The sequence below is a fragment of the Hyla sarda genome, chromosome 1 (assembly GCF_029499605.1).
Source record: "Hyla sarda isolate aHylSar1 chromosome 1, aHylSar1.hap1, whole genome shotgun sequence".
NCBI lineage: Eukaryota > Metazoa > Chordata > Amphibia > Anura > Hylidae > Hyla > Hyla sarda.
This window is the reverse complement of record NC_079189.1, coordinates 615561657-615587079: the sequence shown is the minus strand read 5'-3', so window position 1 is coordinate 615587079 and position 25423 is coordinate 615561657. Positions and strand designations below refer to the sequence as shown.

Here is a 25423-nt window from a genome sequence, read left to right as displayed (position 1 = left end):
GATGTGAACTGTAAGGGGCGGTGAGGGGATCAGTATCATGTCTGCTCCGGGTATTACGTAGTATTAACCTCTTAAGGACACAGCACATTTTTATGTTTGCGTTTTTGTTCTTTCCTTTTTGGGGGGGAAGGGTGGGGAGGTTATGTTTTACGCAGTGCTTTTTGCGGTAAAACTGACTATTCGATTATTCGATTAAAACAATACGCAAATTATACAGGAGTCAAACCCTATGCAGTGCAAAAGAGAGCAGTTGCCCATAGCAACCAATCAGAGCTCTTCTTTTATATATATATATATATATATATATATATATATATATATATATCAGAGGCCTTTTTAAGAATGAAAGAGGCATTGGGATTGGTTGCTATGGGCAACTGCACCACTTTTCCTCTTCTTTTAGAATTAAAGAAATATATATATAATTAAAATAAAAAAATGAAAAATAAATAATAATAAATATATATATATAATTAAAATAAAATAAATAAAATACAAAATAATGAAAAAAAATATATATATAATTAGAATTAAAAAATTTAAAATAAATAATAATAAATATATATATAATTAAAATAAAATAAATAAAATACTAAATAATAAAAAAAATATATATATATATATATATGTATATATTTGTATTTTTTTAATTTTTATGTATATATATATATATATATATTAGTTAGGAGTGGCCGTATTAGTCCAGTGATGCAAATGCAAAATCAATAAATGTTGCAGTATCTTTTATACCTTTATTTTATTGGACTAACAGTATTTTGTAGAAAAGTTTTCGGGATTCCTCCCTTTATCAAGTCAAAAACATTTCTGAGCACAGAATAAGAAAACACACAGGTTACGGCGCACAAAATATGCAGGGGTTAAAACAACAGATGTGGAGAATTCACACTAAGGCTGCGTTCACGCGGTCGCCTGTCCCCGCTTTTTTTTAATCCCCGTTTCGGTTCCGTTCTTGCTGGCTGTAAACGGATTAAAAACGGTTTAAAAAAAAAATCCCATTCATGTCCATGGGATTTTTTTTTTAAATCCGTTTACATCCGCTTGTACCCATCTGCGCTCATTTCCGTTTTTTGATGGCAGAAAAAACGGCACATGCAGTATTTTTTCTTCCGTCAAAAAAACGGAAGAAAAAACTGATACAGTAAATTTGACATTGACGTCTATGGAAAACGTATGAGCCTTTAATGTCATCAGTTTGCATCCGTTTTTATAATCCGTTTTTTGATCCGTTTTTACTTCTGAGCATGCTCAGAAAAAAAAAAATTTTTTTTTTGGTTTATTAACTGAAGAATAATGGATCCAAACGGATAACATCCGTTTGCATCCAATATTGTCGTTTTTTTTTTAATCCATTTTTATTTTTGACGGGAGAAGAACAGGACGGGTCTAGACGGCCGTGTGAACGCAGCCTAAGGCTGCGTTCACACGGCCGTCTAGACCCGTCCTGTTCTCCTATAAAAAAAATAAAAAAAACAGACTTAAAAAAAAAACGGACAATAAGGGATGCAAACGGCTGTTATCCGTAAGAAGTAAAAACGGATCAAAAAACGGATGCAAACTGATGACATTAAAGGCTCATCCATTTTCAATAGACTTCAATGTTAAATTTACTGTATCCGTTTTTCTTCTGTTTTTTTTTTTTTGACGGAAGTAAAAATACTGCATGTGCCGTTTTTTCTGCCATTAAAAAAAAAAAAATGGATGTAAACGGATTGTAATCAAAATCCCATTGACATGAATGGGATTTAAAAAAAAAAAAAACGTTTTAAATTCGTTTACAGCCTGCAAGAACGGAACTGAAACGGGGATAGACGACCGTGTGAACGCACCCTAAGTTAGGCCTATAAATTGGATAGCTATAGGACGTTAGACTACATTGTTGTTTCCCAACCAGTGTGCCTCCAGCTGTTTGTAACAGCTGGAGGCACACTGGTTGGGAAACACTGGACTATGTTTGATGCCTGCCCTCTGTTCCTCTCCTCCCAAACCCACAACCCGAAATACAGCCCTCGGATCATCACCAAACTCTTCTACTACACAACCAGTTCAGCATCGACAGGGACATGTATCTACAGATGATAGGCACTGCGATGGGGACCAGGATGGCACCACAATACGCCAATCTATTCATGGCTGACCTAGAAGAGCGATTTCTAGACACTCAAAATTCACAAACCCTACAGATACTACAGGTACGGTGATGATATTTTCATTATTTTGACCGAAGGCAAAGAAAAACTCAAAAAGGGGGGCGTGGCCGGAAGTTCGTGGCGTCAGATGTGTGGGTGCTGAGCTACGGCCCTCGCTGCAGCAAAATAGGGTTTAACCCAGCACTTCATCCTTACCCCCTCCGACTATTACACCTAGCGCTCCGGCCAGACACTCTGGCTGTGAGCGCTCCCCTCCACGCGTCTGCATGCGAATCCCAGCTCGTCACTCACCTCCGCTCTCTGTTGTCCTTCCGGTCCTCTTGCAGCGCCGGCGCACGTGCCCCCGTGCCTCGCACTGACCCCTGCCAGATGTTTGTTTGCCTTAGGGCCCTAGAGAAAGCGTTTGTAGTCTTGCTTTGCTTTGTTCTTGACCCCTTTGTTCCGTGTCCTGACCTTGCTCCTTTGCCGCCTGCTTATCGACCTCCTGCTACGTTCCTGACTTCGCACCTGTGCCGCCTGCCCTGACCTTCTGCTATCCTGACCACGAGTTGCCATCTCCCACCTGTGTATCAATGTGAGTATGGCGTTACAAGAGACAGATTTTTTTCTGTGGACTTTTTTCTGTTTAAATCTGTAACAGTTTTGTCTCTTGTAACGCCATACTCACATTGATAAAGAGGTTGCTATACCTCGAAACGGTTTTCTGTATCTTTGGATAATAAATCAACCCGTCTGAAGCAAAGTCTGTTCCAGTGGATCGCGCCTGTTACCTGGCATTGTTCTTCTACCCTCCAGCCTCCGGGCCCCATCCCCTCAATTCTAGTGGGACTACCTCTTGCCTCCACATCGAATCAGCTGAAGGAGACTCACATCCTGCCCAGACCGCCATCTTTAAATGGGCACTGTCAGATACAAAAACTTTTGATATGTTATAAAGCATGTATAACCAATAGGTTTTGCAATTTCTTTCATTAGAAAATTTTCATTATTTCATACTGAAAAATCCAGTCAAACAACTGTATCCCCCCCCCCCCGCCTGCCTGGACACATACTAGTCCTACTGTGTCCATGAGTCATCACCTATGTCATGGACACACTTCCTTGATTGACAGCTGTGAGTGCAGGGAAAAATCAGCTTGTGTCCCGTTACTGTCAGTGAGGACAAGCTGGGAGTTGTAGTTTTGCTAATGCTAGGGGAGATGTGAGCAGACAGCATACTGAGGGAGGGGGCGGAGACCTGCACAGTGAGGCCACGCCCCCTCCCTTTGACAGGAATTCATACTAGTGAGCTAAATTAAAAGTGTAATAAAAAAATAAATAAAGGTGCTAGACACATAAAAAATTACATGTACATGGTCAAGATTAGGTACTGAGTGCGATATATATATATATATATATATATATATATATATATATAAAAATTTGTTGGATCTGACGGGTACACTTTAAGATTGAATCCAGCTCCTCTGAGCTCTCCACAGGTACACTAAGCCTGTATACTCAGAGTCTGTCCCTAATCCAGTTAAAGGGGTTCTCCGGTGGAAAGCATTTATTTATGTTTTAAATCAACTGGTGCCAGAAAGTTAAACAGATTTGTAAATTACTTCTATTAATAAAGATCTTTACCCTTCCAGTACTTTTTAGCAGCTGTATGCTACAGAGGAAATTCTTTTATTTTTTGAATTTCTTTTTTTTGTCTTGTCCACAGTGCTCTCTGCTGACACCTGATGCCTCTATCAGGAATTGTCCAGAGTAGAAGCAAATCCCCATAGCAAACCTATGCTGCTCTGGACAGTTCCCAACACGGACAGAGGTGTCAGCAGAGAGCACTGTGGACAAGACAAAAAAGTAATTCAAAAATAAAAGAAAGTACTGGAAGGGTAAATATTTTTTTTAATAGAAGTCATTTACAAATCTGTTTAACTTTAAAAAAGAAAATATGTTTTCCACCGGAGTACCCCTTTAAAAATAACCCTTGAAGCCATATTTAATCTGATACTAGAAGCCCCTCTAAGTCATAAAATACAACTGGACAAAGCTCACAGAGCTTTAAAACCTAAAAGGTGTCTCGCCCCTCCCGAGAGATGTGATATGCAGCGTCGCAGACTATTCCATCAAAGAGGACATAATGACAAAAGTGATTAAAGGGGTACCCCACTGGGGAAAAAAAAATGTATCCACTGGTGCCAGAAAGTTAAACAGATTTGTTTACTTTATAAATTACTTCTATAAAAAAAAAAAATCTTAATCCTTCCAGTACTTATCAGCTGCTGTTATGATCCACAGGAAGTTTTCTTTTTGAATTTCTTTTCTGTCTGACCACAGTGCTCTCTGCTGACACCTCTGTCCGTGTCAGGAACTGTCCAGAGCAGGAGAGATTTTCTATGGAAATTTTCTTCTCCTCTGGACAGTTCCTGACATGGACAGAGGTGTCAGCAGAGAGCACTGTGGTCAGGCAGAAAGGAAATGTAAAAAGAAAAGAACTTGCTGTGGATCATAACAGCAGCTGATAAGTACTGGAAGGATTAATAATTTTTTTTTTTATAGAAGTAATTTATAAAGTAAACAAATCTGTTTAACTTTGTGGTACCAGTGGATACATTTTTTTTTCCCAGTGGAGTACCCCTTTAATTGGAGAATGGCTCAGTCGAAATCAATAGTGAGCATGTCTCTGGCTTTTGTCAGGGAGAGGACCCCTTTAAAGGGGTACTCTGCTGCTCAGCGTTTGAACAAACTGTTCCGAACGCTGGAGCTGGGAGCTCATGACGTCATAGCCCCGCCCCCTCATGACCTCACGCGCCACCCCCTCAATGCAAGTCTATGGGAGGGGGCGTGACTAACGTCACGCCCCCTCCCATAGACTTGCATTGAGGGGACAGGGCGTGACATCATGAGGGGGCGGTGCTATGTCGTCACAAGCTCCCGGCCCCGCGGCTCCTGCGTTCTGAAACTCCGGGACCTGACGGTCTAACTTACCGTATCTACAGTAGATTATAAAAAACATTTTCAGATATCCCACTTCCACAATTACATAACCTATTCAACTCTTTTCTACAACCTATCCCAATGATGTTGAACTCTTAACCTCACTGTTATCCCGAAAACCTGGAAAAGATCCAGCTGAGTGCGGTAGCTACCGCCAGATTACACTGCTCAACACTGACGTAAAACTATATATAAAAAAAAAAATCCTTGCAAATAGATTGCGAACGGTTCTGCCGATCTTGGTCCACAAGGATCGGGTAGGCCGGAGATGGTACGAGGCGAAACATTAAATAACATTAAATAAGACCAAAAAGTTTGGACTTTTTCTAAGCCTAGACGCGGAAAAGGCCTTTGACAGGCTAAATTGGTCTTTTCTTCTAGTCACACTAAAGAATTATGGAATATCTGGTCCTTTTTCCTCGGCCATATCAGGCCCAAGTTAGGTAACCTCCCAACAATTTAGTATATCCAATAGGACCTGTCAGGGATGCCCCTGCCCCCTCCATTTTATCCTTTGCATAGAACCCTTACCTGCGCACATTATGTGCCTACAAGTGAACTCTCAAACATTTAAGATATCTTGTTCGCCGATGATGTCGTCCTCTCTATTTGTCATCCCTTAAAGGGGTACTCCGCTGGAAATTATTATTATTATTTGTAAATTACTTCTATTAAAAAAATCTTAATCCTTCCAGTAAGCTGATTTGGGCCATAAGGATTCAAACAGTTTAATTTTAGCATTTTCGTTTTTTCCTCCTCGCTTTCTAAAAATCATAACTTTTATATTTTCATCCACAGGCGAGTATATGTATATTTGTAATGAAATCACAAATTTTACCATAAAATGTACGGCGCAACCCAAAAAAATACTATTTGTGTGGGGAAATTGAAAAGAAAACCGCGATTTTGCTAATTTTGGAAAGTTTTGTTTTCATGCTCTGCACTTTACGGTAAAAATTACGTGTTCTTTATTCTGTGGGTCAAAAGGATTAAAATGATTAAAAAAATCACAAACTTTTTAACCAAATTAGTATGCTTAAAATTCCTCTATTTTGACGACCTATAACCTTTTTATTTTTCCGTACAAGCGGCGGTATGGGGGCTCATTTTTTGCGCCGTGATCTGTACTTTTTATTGATACCCCATTTGAGTACTGTATTTTCCGGCGTATAAGACGACCCTCAACTTTTGCAGTAAAAACTTTTGGGATATACTCCCCACACATGGTTGGGAGTATACTGTAGTTCCCCCACATTAGGTTGGCAGTATAGTTCCCCCCACATTAGGTTGGCAGTATAGTTCCCCCACATTAGGTTGGCAGCATAGTTCCCCCACATTAGGTTGGCAGTATAGTTCCCCCCACATTAGGTTGGCAGTATAGTTCCCCCCACATTAGGTTGGCAGTATAGTTCCCCCACATTAGGTTGGCAGTATAGTTCCCCCACATTAGGTTGGCAGTATAGTTCCCCCACATTAGGTTGGCAGCATAGTTCCCCCACATTAGGTGTGCAGTATAGTTCCCCCCACATTAGGTTGGCAGTATAGTTCCCCCACAATAGGTGTGCAGTATAGTTCCCCCCACATTAGGTGTGCAGTATAGTTCCCCCACATTAGGTTGTAGTTCCCCCACATTAGGTTGGCAGTATAGTCCCCCCACATTAGGTTGGCAGTATAGTTCCCCCACATTAGGTTGGCAGTATAGTTCCCCCACATTAGGTTGGCAGCATAGTTCCCCCACATTAGGTTGGCAGTATAGTTCCCCCCACATTAGGTTGGCAGTATAGTTCCCCCCACATTAGGTTGGCAGTATAGTTCCCCCACATTAGGTTGGCAGTATAGTTCCCCCACATTAGGTTGGCAGCATAGTTCCCCCACATTAGGTGTGCAGTATAGTTCCCCCCACATTAGGTTGGCAGTATAGTTCCCCCCACATTAGGTGTGCAGTATAGTTCCCCCCACATTAGGTGTGCAGTATAGTTCCCCCACATTAGGTTGTAGTTCCCCCACATTAGGTTGGCAGTATAGTCCCCCCACATTAGGTTGGCAGTATAGTTCCCCCACATTAGGTTGGCAGTATAGTTCCCCCACATTAGGTTGGCAGTATAGTTCCCCCCACATTAGGTTGGCAGTATAGTTCCCCCCACATTAGGTTGGCAGTATAGTTCCCCCCACATTAGGTTGGCAGTATAGTTCCCCCACATTAGGTTGGCAGTATAGTTCCCCCACATTAGGTTGGCAGTATAGTTCCCCCACATTAGATTGGCAGCATAGTTCCCCCACATTAGGTGTGCAGTATAGTTCCCCCCACATTAGGTGTGCAGTATAGTTCCCCCCACATTAGGTGTGCAGTATAGTTCCCCCACATTAGGTTGTAGTTCCCCCACATTAGGTTGGCAGTATAGTCCCCCCACATTAGGTTGGCAGTATAGTTCCCCCACATTAGGTTGGCAGTATAGTTCCCCCACATTAGGTTGGCAGTATAGTTCCTCCACATTAGGTTAGCAGTATAGTTACCCCACATTAGGTTGGCAGTATAGTTCCTCCACATTAGGTTGGCAGGTTTGTTCCCCCACATTAGGTTAGCAGTATAGTTCCCCACACATTAGGTTGGCAGCATAGTTCCCCCACATTAGGTTGGCAGTATATTCCCCCACATTAGGCTGGCAGTAAAGTTCCCCCACATTAGGTTGTAGTCCCCCCACATTAGGTTGGCAGTATAGTTCCCCCCACATTAGGTTGTAGTTTCTCCACATTAGGTTGGCCGTATACTGTAGTTTCCCCATATTAGGTTGGCAGTATAGTTCCCCCACATTAGGTTGGCAGTATAGTTCCCCCACATTAGGTTGTAGTTTCCCCACATTAGGTTGGCAGTAAAGTTCCCCCACATTAGGTTGTAGTCCCCCCACATTAGGTTGGCAGTATAGTTCCCCCCACATTAGGTTGTAGTCCCCCCACATTAGGTTGGCAGTATAGTCCCCCCACATTAGGTTGGCAGTACAGTTCCCCCACATTAGGTTGGCAGTATAGTTCCCCCACATTAGGTTGGCAGCATAATTCCCCCACATTAGGTTGGCAGTATAGTTCCCCCACATTAGGTTGGCAGTATAGTTCCCCCCACATTAGGTGTGCAGTATAGTCCCCCCCCCCACATTAGGTTGGCAGTATAGTTCCCCCACATTAGGTTGGCAGTATAGTTCCCCCACATTAGGTTGGCAGTATAGTTCCTCCACATTAGGTTGGCAGGTTAGTTCCCCCACATTAGGTTAGCAGTATAGTTACCCCACATTAGGTTGGCAGTATAGTTCCTCCACATTAGGTTGGCAGGTTAGTTCCCCCACTTTAGGTTAGCAGTATAGTTCCCCCCCACATTAGGTTGGCAGCATAGTTCCCCCACATTAGGTTGGCAGCATAGGTCCCCACATTAGGTTGGCAGTATATTCCCCCACATTAGGCTGGCAGTATAGTTCCCCCCACATTAGGTTGTAGTTTCTCCACATTAGGTTGGCAGTATACTGTAGTTTCCCCACATTAGGTTGGCAGTATAGTTCCCCCACATTAGGTTGGCAGTATAGTTCCCCCACATTAGGTTGTAGTTTCCCCACATTAGGTTGGCAGTATAGTTCCCCCACATTAGGTTGGCAGTATAGTTCCCCCCACATTAGGTTGTAGTTCTTTCCACATTAGGTTGGCAGTATAGTTCCCCCCACATTAGGTTGGCAGTATAGTTCCCTCCACATTAGGTTATAGTTCCCCCACATTAGGAGTGCAGTATAGTTTCCCCCACATTAGTAGGGCAGTATAGTTCCCCACATTAGGTGCAGTATAGTTCCCCACACTAGGCTGGCAGTATAGTCCCCCCCCCCCCACATTAGGTTGGCAGTATAGTTCTCCCCACATTAGATTGTCAGCATAGTTCCCCCCACATTAGGTTGGCAGTATAGTTACCCCACATTAGATTGGCTGTATAGTTCCCCCCACATTAGGTTTTCAGTATAGTTTCCCACATTTGGTTGGCAGTATAGTCCCCGTCCCCCCCCACATTAGGTTGGCAGTATAGTTCCCCCACATTAGGTTGTAATCCCCCCACATTAGGTTGTAGTTCCCCCACATTAGGTTGTAGTTCTCCCCACATTAGGTTGGCAGTATAGTTTCCCCACATTAGGTTGTAGTTCCCCCACATTAGGTTGGCAGTATAGTTCCCCCCACATTAGGTTGGCAGTATAGTCCCCCCACATTAGGTTGTCAGTATAGTTCCCCCACATTAGGTTGTCAGTATAGTTCCCTAACATTAGGTTGTCTGTATAGTTCCCCCCACATTAGGTTGGCTGTATAGTTCCCCCACATTAGGTTTTCAGTATAGTTTCCCACATTTGGTTGGCAGTATAGTCCCCCGTCCCCCCCACATTAGGTTGGCAGTATAGTTCCCCCACATTAGGTTGTAATCCCCCCACATTAGGTTGTAGTTCCCCCACATTAGGTTGTAGTTCTCCCACATTAGGTTGGCAGTATAGTTTCCCCACATTAGGTTGTAGTTCCCCCACATTAGGTTGGCAGTATAGTTCCCCCCACATTAGGTTGGCAGTATAGTCCCCCCACATTAGGTTGTCAGTATAGTTCCCCCACATTAGGTTGTCAGTATAGTTCCCTAACATTAGGTTGTCTGTATAGTTCCCCCCACATTAGGTTGGCAGTATAGTTCCCCCACATTAGGTTGGCAGTATAGTTCCACCACATTAGGTAGGCAGTGGCCCCCACAGACATACAGCCTTCTGCCATATACAGTGTATGGCTGGAGGCTGTATGCCTGGTTACTGCCCCCACTTTCGTGCTCCGATCACATTTGAGTACCATATTTTCCAGTGTATAAGACGACCCCCAACTTTTGCAGTTAAAATATAGAGTTTGGGATATACTCCCCTCACATTAGGTTGGCAGTATACTGTAGTTCCCCCACATTAGGTTATCAGCATAGTTCCCCCACATTAGGTTGGCAGTATAGTTCCCCCACATTAGGTTGGCAGTATAGTCCCCCCCACATTAGGTTGACAGTCTAGTTCCCCCACATTAGGTTGTAGTTCCCCCAAGTATAGTTCCCCCACATTAGGTGTGCAGTATAGTTCTCCCCACATTAGGTTGTAGTTCCCCCACATTAGGTTGTAGTTCCCCCACATTAGGTTGGCAGTATAGTTCCCCCCACATTAGGTGTGCAGTATAGTTCCCCCACATTAGGTTGGCAGTATAGTTTCCCCACATTAGGTTGGCAGTATAGTTTCCCCACATTAGGTTGGCAGTATAGTCCCCCCCACATTAGGTTGGCAGTATAGTTCCTCCACATTTGGTTGGCAGGTTAGTCCCCCCACATTAGGTTGTAGTTCCCCACATTAGGTTGGCAGTATAGTTCCCCCACATTAGGTTGGCAGTATAGTTCCCCCACATTAGGTTGGCAGTATAGTTCCCCCACATTAGGTTGGCAGTATAGTTCCTCCACATTAGGTTGGCAGATTAGTCCCCCCACATTAGGTTGTAGTTCCCCCACATTAGATTGTAGTTCCTCCACATTAGGTTGGCAGTATAGTTCCCCCACATTAGGTTGTAGTTCCTCCACATTAGGTTGGCAGTAGAGTTCCCCCACATTAGGTTGGCAGTATAGTTTCCCCACATTAGGTTGGCAGTATAGTCCCCCCCACATTAGGTTGGCAGTATAGTTCCCCAACATTAGGTTGTAGTTCCCCCACATTAGATGTGCAGTATAGTCCCCCCCACATTAGGTTGGCTGTATAGTTCCCCCCACATTAGGGTGGCAGTATAGTTCCCTCCACATTAGGTTGGCAGTATAGTTCCCCCCACATTAGGTTGGCAGTATAGTTCCCCAACATTAGGTATCCAGTATAGTTCCCAACATTAGGTTGGCAGTATAGTTCCCCCACATTAGGTTGGTAGTATAGTTTCCCCCACATTAGGTTGGCAGTATAGTTCCCCCCACATTAGGTTGGCAGTATAGTTCCCCCCACATTAGGAGAGCAGTGGCCCTCACAGACATACAGCCTTCTGCCATATACAGTGTATGGCTGGAGGCTGTATGCCTGGGTACTGCCCCACTTTCGTGCTCCGACCACATTTGAGTACAGTATTTTCCAGTGTATAAGACGACCCCCAACTTTTGCAGTTAAAATATAGAGTTTGGGATATACTCCCCCCACATTAGGTTGGCAGTATACTGTAGTTCCCCCACATTAGGTTATCAGAATAGTTCCCCCACATTAGGTTGGCAGTATAGTTCCCCCACATTAGGGTTTGGCAGTATACTGTAGTTCCCCCACATTAGGTTGGCAGTATACTGTAGTTCCTCCACATTAGGTTGGCAGTATACTGTAGTTCCCCCACATTAGGTTGGCAGTATAGTTCCCCCCACATTAGGTTGGCAGCATAGTTCCCCCACATTAGGTTGGCACGATTCCTAACCCTAACCCCTAATCCTAACCTCTAACCATAATCCTAACCCCTAACCTCTATTCATAATCCTAACCTCTAACCATTATACCAACCCCTAAATCCTAACCATAATCCTAACCCCTAATACTAACCTCTAAACCCTATCCTAACCTCTAACCATAATCCTAACCTCTAACCCCTAATCCTAACCATAATCCTAACGCTTAATCCTAACATCTAACCCCTAATCCTAACCTCTAACCCCTAATCCTAACCTCTAACCATAATCCTAACCATAATCCTAACCCCTAATCATAATCCTAACCTCTAATCCTAACCCTAACCTCTAACCATAATCCTAACCCCTAATCCTAACCTCTAACCCCTAATCCTAACCTATAACCATAATCCTAACCTCTAAATCCTATCCTAACCTCTAATCCTAACCTCTAAACCCTATCCTAACCTCTAACCATAATCCTAACCTCTAACCCCTAATCCTAACCTCTAACCATAATCCTAACCCCTAATCCTAATGTCTAACCATAACCCTAACCTCTACCCCTAATCCTAACCCTTACTACCAATCCTAACCCCTAATCCTAACCTCTACCCATAATCCTAACCCTATCCTCTACCCATAATCCTAACCCCTAACCCTAACCTCTACCCATAATCCTAACCCCTAATCCTAACCTTAACCCTCTACCCATAATCCTAACCCCTAATCCTAACCTCTACCCATAATCCTAACCCCTAATCCTAACCCTAACCTCTACCCATAATCCTAACCCCTAACCTAACCTCTACCCATAATCCTAACCCCTAATCCTAACCCCTACTACCAAACCTCACCCCTAATCCTAACCTCTAATCATAATCCTAACCCCTAACCTTAATATTTACCCCTAAATCTAACCTCTAACCCTTAAAACCTATCCTAACTCTAACCCTAATGCTAACCCCAACCTCTAACCCCAAATACAACCTCTAACACTAACCCCTAATTCTAACCTCTAACCCCTAACTCTAATCCTAACATCTAACCCCTAATCCTAACCCCTTCACTTCCCCCCCCCCCCCCCCCCCCCCCCCCGGAGTGGTGCGTCATGACCCCCAGCTCTGGAGGAGAGCCGGGGCTCCATACAGGAGATCGCGGGGGGTCCGACCACTGGAGATAGGGGATATGTTTTTTTTTTTACTATGAGACTTCTCCTTTAAAGGGGTACTCCACTGCCCCAGCTTTCGGAACAATTTGGTTCCGAACACTGGTTGCGGGGAATCGTGACGCCATGCCTCCTCAATGCAAGTCCATGGGAGGGGGCGTGGCGGCTTTAGCCGCCACGCCCCCTCCCATAGACTTGCATTGAGGGGGGCGTGGCATGACGTCACAACCCCTGCAGCCCGCACTGACAGTGGAGTAACCCTTTAAGTCAATACAGCACTCTTATGTTATTAACCCTCTGTTATTAAGCATTTTGAACCAAGGTGATTGATGGGGGTCCCCCGCCCCCCCCCCCCCCCCCCCCCAAAAAAAAAATGGTCTGCATACTCTTAAATAACCGGGTTTATTTTTGGGCCTACTATGTATGTTAGGTCTTCTTGACTCTTTTCCTACCGTGCAAATCTATAGACAAGACATAGCTGGATACGTTTCAAAAGAAAACTTTTATTAACAATTGGTAACAAGTTTGGAGATGCAGTATATGATATATGTATAAATGTCAGATATCCTATGTACATGGATAATATATAGATGTTTTATCTGCATCATTTATTGCTCTGAATTGGCTTCTCTCACGGGTGAAATCTTTGATGCTGAACAAGAGCTGATTTCCGAGTAAAAACATTTCCCACATTCTGAACATGAAAATGGCCTCTCCCCGGTGTGAGTTCTTTGATGTATAAACAAGAATTGATTTCAGAATAAAACATTTCCCACATTCTGAGCATGAAAAATGGTTTCTCTCCTGTGTGAGTTCTTTGATGACTGATAAGGTTTGGTTTGCGAGTATAACATTTCCCACATTCTGAACATGAAAATGGCTTTTTCCCCTGTGTGAGTTTTTTGGTGTTTTTTAAGATTTGATATTTTAGTGAAACATTTCCCACATTCTGAACATGAAAATGACTGCTTCTCTGCGTGAGATTTTTCATGATCAACAAGACTTGATCTGTAAGTAAAACTTTTTCCACATGCTGAGCATGAATATGGCTTCTCCCCTGTGTGAGTTCTTTGATGTACAGCAAGACTTGATTTCTCAGTAAAACATTTCCCACATTCTGAACATGGAAAGGTCTTCTCCCCTGTGTGAGTTTTTTTGATGTTTAACAAGGTCTGCATTCCAAGGAAAAGATTTCCCACAATCTGAACATGAAAATGGTTTCTCCCCTGTGTGACTTCTTTGATGTTTAACAAGACTTGATTTATCAGTAAAACATTTCCCACATTCGGGACATGGAAATGGTTTCTCCCCTGTGTGAATTCTTTGATGTTTAAGAAGATTTGCTTTATCAGAAAAACATTTCTCACATTCGGAACATGAAAAATGGCTTCTCTCCTGTGTGAATTCTTTGATGTTGGATAAGATTTGATTTGATGGAAAAACATTTCCCACATTCTGAGCATGAAAACCGTTTTCTCCCCTGTGTGACTTCTCTGATGTTTAACAAGATACGATTTCTCAGAAAAACATTTATCACATTGCGAGCATGCAAATGGCTTCTCCCCTGTGTGAATTCTCAAGTGTTGAACAAGATTGCCTTGATGTGTAAAACGTTTCCCACATTCTGAACACGAAACTGGCTTCTCCCCTTTGTGACTTTTTTGATGTTTAACAAGATTTGATTTGGTACTAAAACATTTTCCACATTCTGAACACGAAAACGGCTTCTCTCCTGTGTGAACTTTTAGATGCTTTAAAAGATCTGATTTCTGAGCACAACATTTCCCACATTCTGGACATATATATTCCTTCTTACTTTTTTTTTGCTTAACATCCTGTGATGAATGAGAAGATGGGACCTGTATATAAGGATCAGATCTGTATATAAGGATCAGATCTTGGCTGTGAAGAGCTGAGGGTGTATCTGGGATAATGGAATGTTCTTCATATGTATCTTGTGTGATATCATCATCTGCTTTATAATCTGAAGATATAAGATTCTCCTCTGATCTCCTGCTACAAGAATCTGCAGAGAATAACACAGATTTTATGATCAGTATTAACCCCTTAACGACCCAGGAAATTATAATTATATTTTTAAATAAGATATACTATTAGGGGCGGAGCAGCCATACAACAGTGGTGTCAAACTGTGGCCCTCCAGATGTTGCAAAACTTCAACTCCCAAAAATCCCTGGACAGCCAAAAGGTCTGTCTGCCTTCTCTAGAGGATCCACACTGTCCCTGAAAGGTAAATCAAGGCCTTTGTGCAGTGGTCTTCAAACTGAAGTCCTTTAGATGTTGCAAAACTTCAACTCCCAGTTGAAGTTTTGCAAACATCTGGAGGTCCGCAGTTTGAAGACTATTACACTAAGGGACACGATGAGAGGGAAGCCTTGATATGCCTTTCAGGGACAGTGTGCATCCTCTGGAGGAGGCAGACAGACCTTTGGTGTCCAGGCATGCTGGGAGTTGAAGTTTTGCAACATCTGGAGGTCCGCAGTTTGACACCACTGCCTTACAAGGAGCAGGGACACCTGTCTTTGACAATCATGTGGACACAGCCTCAGGGAAAAATCACTGCTATGGGGGCCCGGTCAGGGACCAAATGACCGTGCCCCCCAATCCACCTGACCCCGCAGATTATAATGGGAGCAGTCATCCGGGAGCAAAGCACGACCTCCGTCCTGGCACGGGCGTTATGAGATCTATCTACCAGAACTCTATAGAAACTCGGTAATTGGTTCTAAAGCCCCAAAATGTCATCCAAAAATAAGAAAAAGTGAGGATTAAAGAAAGATAAGTAGATAATATAGATAAAGCAAATCCTTACATATAAAATGGAGAGGACAGGAGCTTCTTCAGGGTCCTGTACAGAACACACAGTGTCCTAAAAAAGTAACATGGAACCGCCCTCACCTGGTGTCCAAAGGAGCAGATTACCCTGGCACAGGTAAAGAGTACAGAACATGTAATACCTCCCTGTACTGTAGGGGGCACTAACAGTAACGTCACTGCATACACTTCAGTAATACAGGTAAAGAGTACAGAACATGTAATACCTCCCTGTACTGTAGGGGGCACTACCAGTCACCAGTCACTGCATACACTTCAGTAATACAGGTAAAGAGTACAGAACATGTAATACCTCCCTGTACTGTAGGGGGCGCTACCAGTCACCAGTCAGTGCATACACTTCAGTAATACAGGTAAAGAGTACAGAACATGTAATACCTCCCTGTACTGTAGGGGGTGCTACCAGACACCAGTCAGTGCATACACTTCAGTAATACAGGTAAAGAGTACAGAACATGTAATACCTCCCTGTACTGTAGGGGGCGCTACCAGACACCAGTCAGTGCATACACTTCAGTAATACAGGTAAAGAGTACAGAACATGTAATACCTCCCTGTACTGTAGGGGGCTCTACCAGACCCCAGTCAGTGCATACACTTCAGTAATACAGGTAAAGAGTACAGAACATGTAATACCTCCCTGTACTGTAGGGGGCACTACCAGACACCAGTCACTGCATACACTTCAGTAATACAGGTAAAGAGTACAGAACATGTAATACCTCCCTGTACTGTAGGGGGCGCTACCAGGCACCAGTCAGTACATACACTTCCAGTAATACAGGTAAAGAGTACAGAACATGTAATACCTCCCTGTACTGTAGGGGGCTCTACCAGACCCCAGTCAGTGCATACACTTCAGTAATACAGGTAAAGAGTACAGAACATGTAATACCTCCCTGTACTGTAGGGGGCGCTACCAGACACAAGTCAGTGCATACACTTCAGTAATACAGGTGATTTACCAGTGAATGCCCATTCGGATTGGTCGGAGCACACTGAGTAGGATAAGTAGGATCCAGAGGAGCACACCGAGTAGGGTAAGTAGGATCAAGAGGAGCACACCGAGTAGGATAAGTAGGATCCAGAGGAGCACACCGAGTAGGATAAGTAGGATCCAGAGGAGCACACCGAGTAGGATAAGTAGGATCCAGAGGAGCACACCGAGTAGGATAAGTAGGATCCAGAGGAGCCAACCGAGTAGGATAAGTAGATCCAGAGGAGCACACCGAGTAAGGTAAGTAGGATCCAGAGGAGCCCACTGAGTAGGGTAAGTAGGATCCAGAGGAGCACACCGAGTAGGATAAGTAGGATCCAGAGGAGCACACGAGTAGGATTAAGTAGGATCCAGAGGAGCACACGAGTAGGATAAGTAGGATCCAGAGGAGCACACCGAGTAGGATAAGTAGGATCCAGAGGAGCAACGAGTAGGATAAGTAGGATCCAGAGGAGCACACGAGTAGGATAAGTAGGATCCAGAGGAGCCCACTGAGTAGGATAAGTAGGATCCAGAGGAGCACACCGAGTAGGATAAGTAGGATCCAGAGGAGCACACGAGTAGGATAAGTAGGATCCAGAGGAGCACACGAGTAGGATAAGTAGGATCCAGAGGAGCACACCGAGTAGGATAAGTAGGATGCAGAGGAGCACACCGAGTAGGATAAGTAGGATGCAGAGGAGCACACCGAGTAGGATAAGTAGGATCCAGAGGAGCACACGAGTAGGATCCAGAGGAGCACACGAGTAGGATAAGTAGGATCCAGAGGAGCACACCGAGTAGGATAAGTAGGATGCAGAGGAGCACACGAGTAGGATGAGTAGGATCCAGAGGAGCACACCGAGTAGGATAAGTAGGATGCAGAGGAGCACACGAGTAGGATAAGTAGGATCCAGAGGAGCACACGAGTAGGATAAGTAGGATCCAGAGGAGCACACCGAGTAGGATAAGTAGGATCCAGAGGAGCACACCGAGTAGGATAAGTAGGATCCAGAGGAGCACACGAGTAGGGTAAGTAGGATCCAGAGGAGCACACGAGTAGGATAAGTAGGATCCAGAGGAGCACACGAGTAGGATAAGTAGGATCCAGAGGAGCACACGAGTAGGGTAAGTAGGATCCAGAGGAGCACACCGAGTAGGATAAGTAGGATCCAGAGGAGCACACCGAGTAGGATAAGTAGGATGCAGAGGAGCACACCGAGTAGGATAAGTAGGATGCAGAGGAGCACACCGAGTAGGATAAGTAGGATCCAGAGGAGCACACGAGTAGGATCCAGAGGAGCACACGAGTAGGATAAGTAGGATCCAGAGGAGCACACCGAGTAGGATAAGTAGGATGCAGAGGAGCACACGGAGTAGGATAAGTAGGATCCAGAGGAGCACACGAGTAGGATGAGTAGGATCCAGAGGAGCACACCGAGTAGGATAAGTAGGATCCAGAGGAGCACACGAGTAGGATAAGTAGGATCCAGAGGAGCACACGGAGTAGGATAAGTAGGATCCAGAGGAGCACACCGAGTAGGATAAGTAGGATCCAGAGGAGCACACGGAGTAGGATAAGTAGGATCCAGAGGAGCACACGAGTAGGATAAGTAGGATTCAGAGGAGCACACGAGTAGGATAAGTAGGATGCAGAGGAGCACACGAGTAGGATAAGTAGGATCCAGAGGAGCACACGAGTAGGATAAGTAGGATCCAGAGGAGCACACGAGTAGGGTAAGTAGGATCCAGAGGAGCACACGAGTAGGATAAGTAGGATCCAGAGGAGCACACGAGTAGGATAAGTAGGATCCAGAGGAGCACACGAGTAGGGTAAGTAGGATCCAGAGGAGCACACGAGTAGGATAAGTAGGATCCAGAGGAGCACACGAGTAGGATAAGTAGGATCCAGAGGAGCACACGAGTAGGATAAGTAGGATCCAGAGGAGCACACGAGTAGGATAAGTAGGATCCAGAGGAGCACACCGAGTAGGGTAAGTAGGATCCAGAGGAGCACACGAGTAGGATAAGTAGGATCCAGAGGAGCACACCGAGTAGGGTAAGTAGGATCCAGAGGAGCACACGAGTAGGATAAGTAGGATCCAGAGGAGCACACGAGTAGGATAAGTAGGATCCAGAGGAGCACACCGAGTAGGGTAAGTAGGATCCAGAGGAGCACACGAGTAGGATAAGTAGGATCCAGAGGAGCACACCGAGTAGGGTAAGTAGGATCCAGAGGAGCACACGAGTAGGATAAGTAGGATCCAGAGGAGCACACGAGTAGGATAAGTAGGATCCAGAGGAGCACACCGAGTAGGGTAAGTAGGATCCAGAGGAGCACACGAGTAGGATAAGTAGGATCCAGAGGAGCACACGAGTAGGATAAGTAGGATCCAGAGGAGCACACCGAGTAGGGTAAGTAGGATCCAGAGGAGCACACGAGTAGGATAAGTAGGATCCAGAGGAGCACACCGAGTAGGGTAAGTAGGATCCAGAGGAGCACACGAGTAGGATAAGTAGGATCCAGAGGAGCACACGAGTAGGATAAGTAGGATCCAGAGGAGCACACGAGTAGGGTAAGTAGGATCCAGAGGAGCACACGAGTAGGATAAGTAGGATCCAGAGGAGCACACGAGTAGGGTAAGTAGGATCCAGAGGATTGCAGACTCTCTCATGTATTATTGTAATATGAGGAGTATAAACCACTGGAGGTGATCAGGAATTCTATCTGTGACTACATAGAGGTGATATGGATCCTAGAGAGTTAAAGGAGTACTCTACCCCTAGACATCTTATCCAATATCCAAAGGATAGGGGGATAAGATGTCTGATCACGGGGGTCTCGCCGCTGGGGACCCCCACGATCTCTGCTGTGTCACCCCGTCATTATCAGCCGCCCAGAGCGAATTCGCTCTGTGGCTGATGACTGGCGATGCAGGGGATGGAGCATCGTGACATCACGGCTCCGCCCCTCATGACATCACAGGCCGTTACACACCCTCCCATAGACTTGTATTGAGGGGGCGGACTGTGACATCACGAGGGGCGGAGCAGTGATGTCACGATGCTCCATCCCCTGCCTCGCCCATCATCAGCCACAAAGTGAATTCAATCTGGGCAGCTGATAACTGGGGGTGCCACAGCCAAGATCGCGGGGTTCCCCAGCGGGACGACCCCCACAATCAGACGCTTATCCCATCTCCTCAGGATTCTTTGGAAGGTACCAGCGCCATCTTGTGTAGCGGTTCAGGCATAAGTTTGCAGCTTCTTTGTCGCTGACTGACCCCTGGTAGGACCCATAGCTGGGGTAACTGGACTAAGACTTTTCGGGGTCTTTGGGGCAGAAGAAAGTGTCCAGGACAATCATAGACATGGGATCTATGCAGAGTTACTACAACGAGTCCGCTCAGCGTACAAAAGGGAAGAGAACGACTCCAGGAAGACGTCACCTGTCAGTCACTGCTGGGATCTACTGCTATATGGTCTCTATATGGGGGAATATTAGTCTGTATATAATGTGATTCATAAACAGTATGGCGGTATTATTCTGTCACTATGTAGTGGTGATGGTATCAAGTCGACTGCTATAGAGTCAATATAGAGGGGGAGGGGATCGTATTTACCCTGGAGTCCCAAAGATTCTAGTTACACCAATACTTCCCGAAAATATTATTGCAGCCGGTGACTGAATAGAATCTGTGACCCTTCTCTGTATTTAGTGGTTACTACTCACCTGAGCGATTACCTGTAGGAACGTCCTCCTTATACTGCTCATCACTGCTCACATCTGTCTCTTCTTCTACTTTTACTATTATGTCTGGAGCATTAATATAGATCAGATCTTTCCCTGAAGGAAGGTCCTCCTTATACTGATCATCACCGCTCACATCTGTCTCTTCTTCTTCTTTCTTTAGGTCTGTGGTATTAATATAGATCAGATCTTTCCCTATAGGAATGTCCTCCTTATACTGCTTATCACCGCTCACATTTGTCTCTTCTTCTTCCTTTATGTCTGTAGCATTAACATAGATAAAATCTTTCCCTGTAGAAATGTCCTCCACATACTGCTCATCGCCGCTCACATCTGTCTCCTTTTCTTTTTTTATGTCTGTAGAAATAATATAGATGAAATCTTTTCCTGTAGAAATGTTCTTTTTATACTGCTCATCGCCGCTCACTTCTGTCTTCTCTTCTTCTTCCTTTATGTCTGGAGCATTAATATAGATCAGATCTATATTTTCCATATTCTGCTCATCAAGAGGACGGGGACACCTCTCTGGTGCTGTTCTCTTACTGGATCTGACTGTAGGGAACACATACAGAGACTGAATTCATTCTTTACATACAAATAATGAGAGGACGTGTGTATATAGTCATGTCTATTACCTGGTGATGTGAGGGGCTGCTGATCCTCCATCATGACCTGATCCTTGTACTGATCCTTGTGTCCTTCTACATACTCCCACTCCTCCATGGAGAAATAGACCGCCACGTCCTGACACCTTATAGGAACCTGACACATAATGATACAGTCATCACCCCGACCCCTCCAGTGGTGTTACTGTATAATGTCCCAGCATTCCCAGCAGTGTCACCTCTCCAGTCATCACCAGACCCCTCCATTACTGTATAATGTCCCAGCAGTGTCACCTCTCCAGTCATCACCAGACCCCTCCATTACTGTATAATGTCCCAGCAGTGTCACCTCTCCAGTCATCACCAGACCCCTCCATTACTGTATAATGTCCCAGCAGTGTCACCTCTCCAGTCATCACCAGACCCCTCCATTACTGTATAATGTCCCAGCAGTGTCACCTCTCCAGTCATCACCAGACCCCTCCATTACTGTATAATGTCCCAGCAGTGCCACCTCTCCAGTCATCACCAGACCCCTCCATTACTGTATAATGTCCCAGCAGTGTCACCTCTCTAATCATCACCAGACTCCTCCATTACTGTATAATGTCCCAGCAGTGCCACCTCTCCAGTCATCACCAGACCCCTCCATTACTGTATAATGTCCCAGCAGTGTCACCTCTCTAATCATCACCAGACCCCTCCATTACTGTATAATGTCCCAGCAGTGTCACCTCTCCAGTCATCACCAGACCCCTCCATTACTGTATAATGTCCCAGCAGGGTCACCTCTCTAATCATCACCTGACCCCTCCTTTACTGTATAATATCCCAGCAGTGTCACCTCTCCAGTCATCACCAGACCCCTCCATTACTGTATAATGTCCCAGCAGTGTCACCTCTCCAGTCATCACCAGACCCCTCCATTACTGTATAATGTCCCAGCAGTGTCACCTCTCCAGTCATCACCAGACCCCTCCATTACTGTATAATGTCCCAGCAGTGTCACCTCTCCAGTCATCACCAGACCCCTCCATTACTGTATAATGTCCCAGCAGTGTCACCTCTCCAGTCATCTCCAGACCCCTCCATTACTGTATAATGTCCCAGCAGGGTCACCTCTCTAATCATCACCTGACCCCTCCATTACTGTATAATGTCCCAGCATTCCCAGCAGTGTCACCTCTCCAGTCATCACCAGACCCCTCCATTACTGTACAATGTTCCAGCAGTGTCACCTCTCCAGTCATCTCCAGACCCCTCCATTACTGTATAATGTCCCAGCAGTGTCACCTCTCCAGTCATCACCAGACCCCTCCATTACTGTATAATGTCCTAGCAGTGTCACCTCTCCTGTCATCACCAGACCCCTCCATTACTGTATAATGTCCCAGCAGTGTCACCTCTCCAGTCATCACCAGACCCCTCCATTACTGTATAATGTCCCAGCAGTGTCACCTCTCCAGTCATCACCAGACCCCTCCATTACTGTATAATGTCCCAGCAGTGTCACCTCTCCAGTCATCACCAGACCCCTCCATTACTGTATAATGTCCCAGCAGTGTCACCTCTCCAGTCATCACCAGACCCCTCCATTACTGTATAATGTCCCAGCAGTGCCACCTCTCCAGTCATCACCAGACCCCTCCATTACTGTATAATGTCCCAGCAGTGTCACCTCTCTAATCATCACCAGACTCCTCCATTACTGTATAATGTCCCAGCAGTGCCACCTCTCCAGTCATCACCAGACCCCTCCATTACTGTATAATGTCCCAGCAGTGTCACCTCTCTAATCATCACCAGACCCCTCCATTACTGTATAATGTCCCAGCAGTGTCACCTCTCCAGTCATCACCAGACCCCTCCATTACTGTATAATGTCCCAGCAGGGTCACCTCTCTAATCATCACCTGACCCCTCCTTTACTGTATAATATCCCAGCAGTGTCACCTCTCCAGTCATCACCAGACCCCTCCATTACTGTATAATGTCCCAGCAGTGTCACCTCTCCAGTCATCACCAGACCCCTCCATTACTGTATAATGTCCCAGCAGTGTCACCTCTCCAGTCATCACCAGACCCCTCCATTACTGTATAATGTCCCAGCAGTGTCACCTCTCCAGTCATCACCAGACCCCTCCATTACTGTATAATGTCCCAGCAGTGTCACCTCTCCAGTCATCTCCAGACCCCTCCATTACTGTATAATGTCCCAGCAGGGTCACCTCTCTAATCATCACCTGACCCCTCCATTACTGTATAATGTCCCAGCATTCCCAGCAGTGTCACCTCTCCAGTCATCACCAGACCCCTCCATTACTGTACAATGTTCCAGCAGTGTCACCTCTCCAGTCATCTCCAGACCCCTCCATTACTGTATAATGTCCCAGCAGTGTCACCTCTCCAGTCATCACCAGACCCCTCCATTACTGTATAATGTCCTAGCAGTGTCACCTCTCCTGTCATCACCAGACCCCTCCATTACTGTATAATGTCCCAGCAGTGTCACCTCTCCAGTCATCACCAGACCCCTCCATTACTGTATAATGTCCCAGCAGTGTCACCTCTCCAGTCATCACCAGACCCCTCCATTACTGTATAATGTCCCAGCATTCCCAGCAGTGTCACCTCTCCAGTCATCACCAGACCCCTCCATTACTGTACAATGTTCCAGCAGTGTCACCTCTCCAGTCATCTCCAGACCCCTCCATTACTGTATAATGTCCCAGCAGTGTCACCTCTCCAGTCATCACCAGACCCCTCCATTACTGTATAATGTCCCAGCAGTGTCACCTCTCTAATCATCACCAGACCCCTCCATTACTGTATAATGTCACAGCAGTGTCACCTCTCCAATCATCACCAGACTCCTCCATTACTGTATAATGTCCCAGCAGTGTCACCTCTCCAGTCATCACCAGACCCCTCCATTACTGTATAATGTCCCAGCAGTGTCACCTCTCCAGTCATCACCAGACCCCTCCATTACTGTATAATGTCCCAGCAGGGTCACCTCTCCAGTCATCACCAGACCCCTCCATTACTGTATAATGTCCAGCAGTGTCACCTCTCCAGTCATCACCAGACCCCTCCATTACTGTATAATGTCCCAGCAGTGTCACCTCTCCAGTCATCACCAGACCCCTCCATTACTGTATAATGTCCCAGCAGTGTCACCTCTCCAGTCATCACCAGACCCCTCCATTACTGTATAATGTCCCAGCAGTGTCACCTCTCCAGTCATCACCAGACCCCTCCATTACTGTATAATGTCCCAGCAGGGTCACCTCTCTAATCATCACCTGACCCCTCCATTACTGTATAATGTCCCAGCAGGGTCACCTCTCTAATCATCACCTGACCCCTCCATTACTGTATAATGTCCCAGCAGGGTCACCTCTCTAATCATCACCAGACCCCTCCATTACTGTATAATGTCCCAGCAGGGTCACCTCTCTAATCATCACCTGACCCCTCCATTACTGTATAATGTCCCAGCAGTGTCACCTCTCCAGTCATCACCAGACCCCTCCATTACTGTATAATGTCCCAGCAGGGTCACCTCTCTAATCATCACCAGACCCCTCCATTACTGTATAATGTCCCAGCAGTGTCACCTCTCTAATCATCACCTGACCCCTCCATTACTGTATAATGACCCAGCAGGGTCACCTCTCTAATCATCACCTGACCCCTCCATTACTGTATAATGTCCCAGCAGTGTCACCTCTCCAGTCATCACCAGACCCCTCCATTACTGTATAATGACCCAGCAGTGTCACCTCTCCAATCATCACCAGACCCCTCCATTACTGTATAATGTCCCAGCAGGGTCACCTCTCTAATCATCACCTGACCCCTCCATTACTGTATAATGTCCCAGCAGGGTCACCTCTCTAATCATCACCTGACCCCTCCATTACTGTATAATGTCCCAGCAGGGTCACCTCTCTAATCATCACCTGACCCCTCCATTACTGTATAATGTCCCAGCAGGGTCACCTCTCTAATCATCACCTGACCCCTCACCTTTTTGCACTCACCCCTGTGATTCTCGGTCTTCTGGTTAGTGTAATATAACATTGTAATAGATCCTGCCGGATATCCGGGGTGTAACTCACTTATTTACTTGTTGTATCCTCTGGGGGCAGTATAGGAGGGAAATCAGGGGAAAAATGCTGACACAAAGCTTCTAGACGTCATCACAGCGTCATGTCTAAGCCACGCCCACCTACATTATTAGAAATATGGGAGAAGTGGGGGCGGTATAAGCTTATTAGGGGAGGGGCTTCTATTACAACCCCTGAATAACGCTCGGACATAGTGATCAGTGTTATCGCTGATCTTCTATACTTAGAGGTGATCAGAGCCCGGAGCAAGTAAGGGGCCCTCCGGCCATCATCTCAGCTGATCCCACCCCCCAAACCACCCGGAACTGTCTATAAAGGGTTAATAATAAACATCCCCAATAATCCTGATGG

General features: G+C 45.4%; 2 protein-coding genes across 5 annotated transcripts in view; both read right to left on the bottom strand.

Annotated features, from left to right (window-relative positions):
* LOC130297475 (zinc finger protein 432-like) overlaps window positions 1-25423 on the bottom strand; it is a 156658-nt gene that overhangs the window by 130982 nt on the left and 253 nt on the right. The gene's annotated exons all lie outside the window — the stretch shown is intronic.
* Window positions 13221-25416, bottom strand: LOC130297646 (zinc finger protein 585B-like). Of its 4 annotated transcripts, none has more exons than XM_056550354.1 (4): window positions 24972-25416; window positions 20970-21096; window positions 20317-20886; window positions 13221-14777 (listed from the first exon to the last, which is right to left on the bottom strand). In XM_056550354.1, the coding sequence occupies exons 1-4, from the start codon at window positions 25023-25025 to the stop codon at window positions 13507-13509; spliced, it is 2022 nt and encodes a 673-aa protein (XP_056406329.1). In that variant the 5' UTR covers window positions 25026-25416; the 3' UTR covers window positions 13221-13506. The 4 variants fall into 4 exon arrangements, with proteins under 4 accessions (XP_056406329.1, XP_056406334.1, XP_056406348.1 ...); XM_056550359.1 differs by having other exon boundaries at window positions 20317-20882; window positions 24986-25416; XM_056550373.1 differs by having other exon boundaries at window positions 13222-14777; window positions 25064-25416.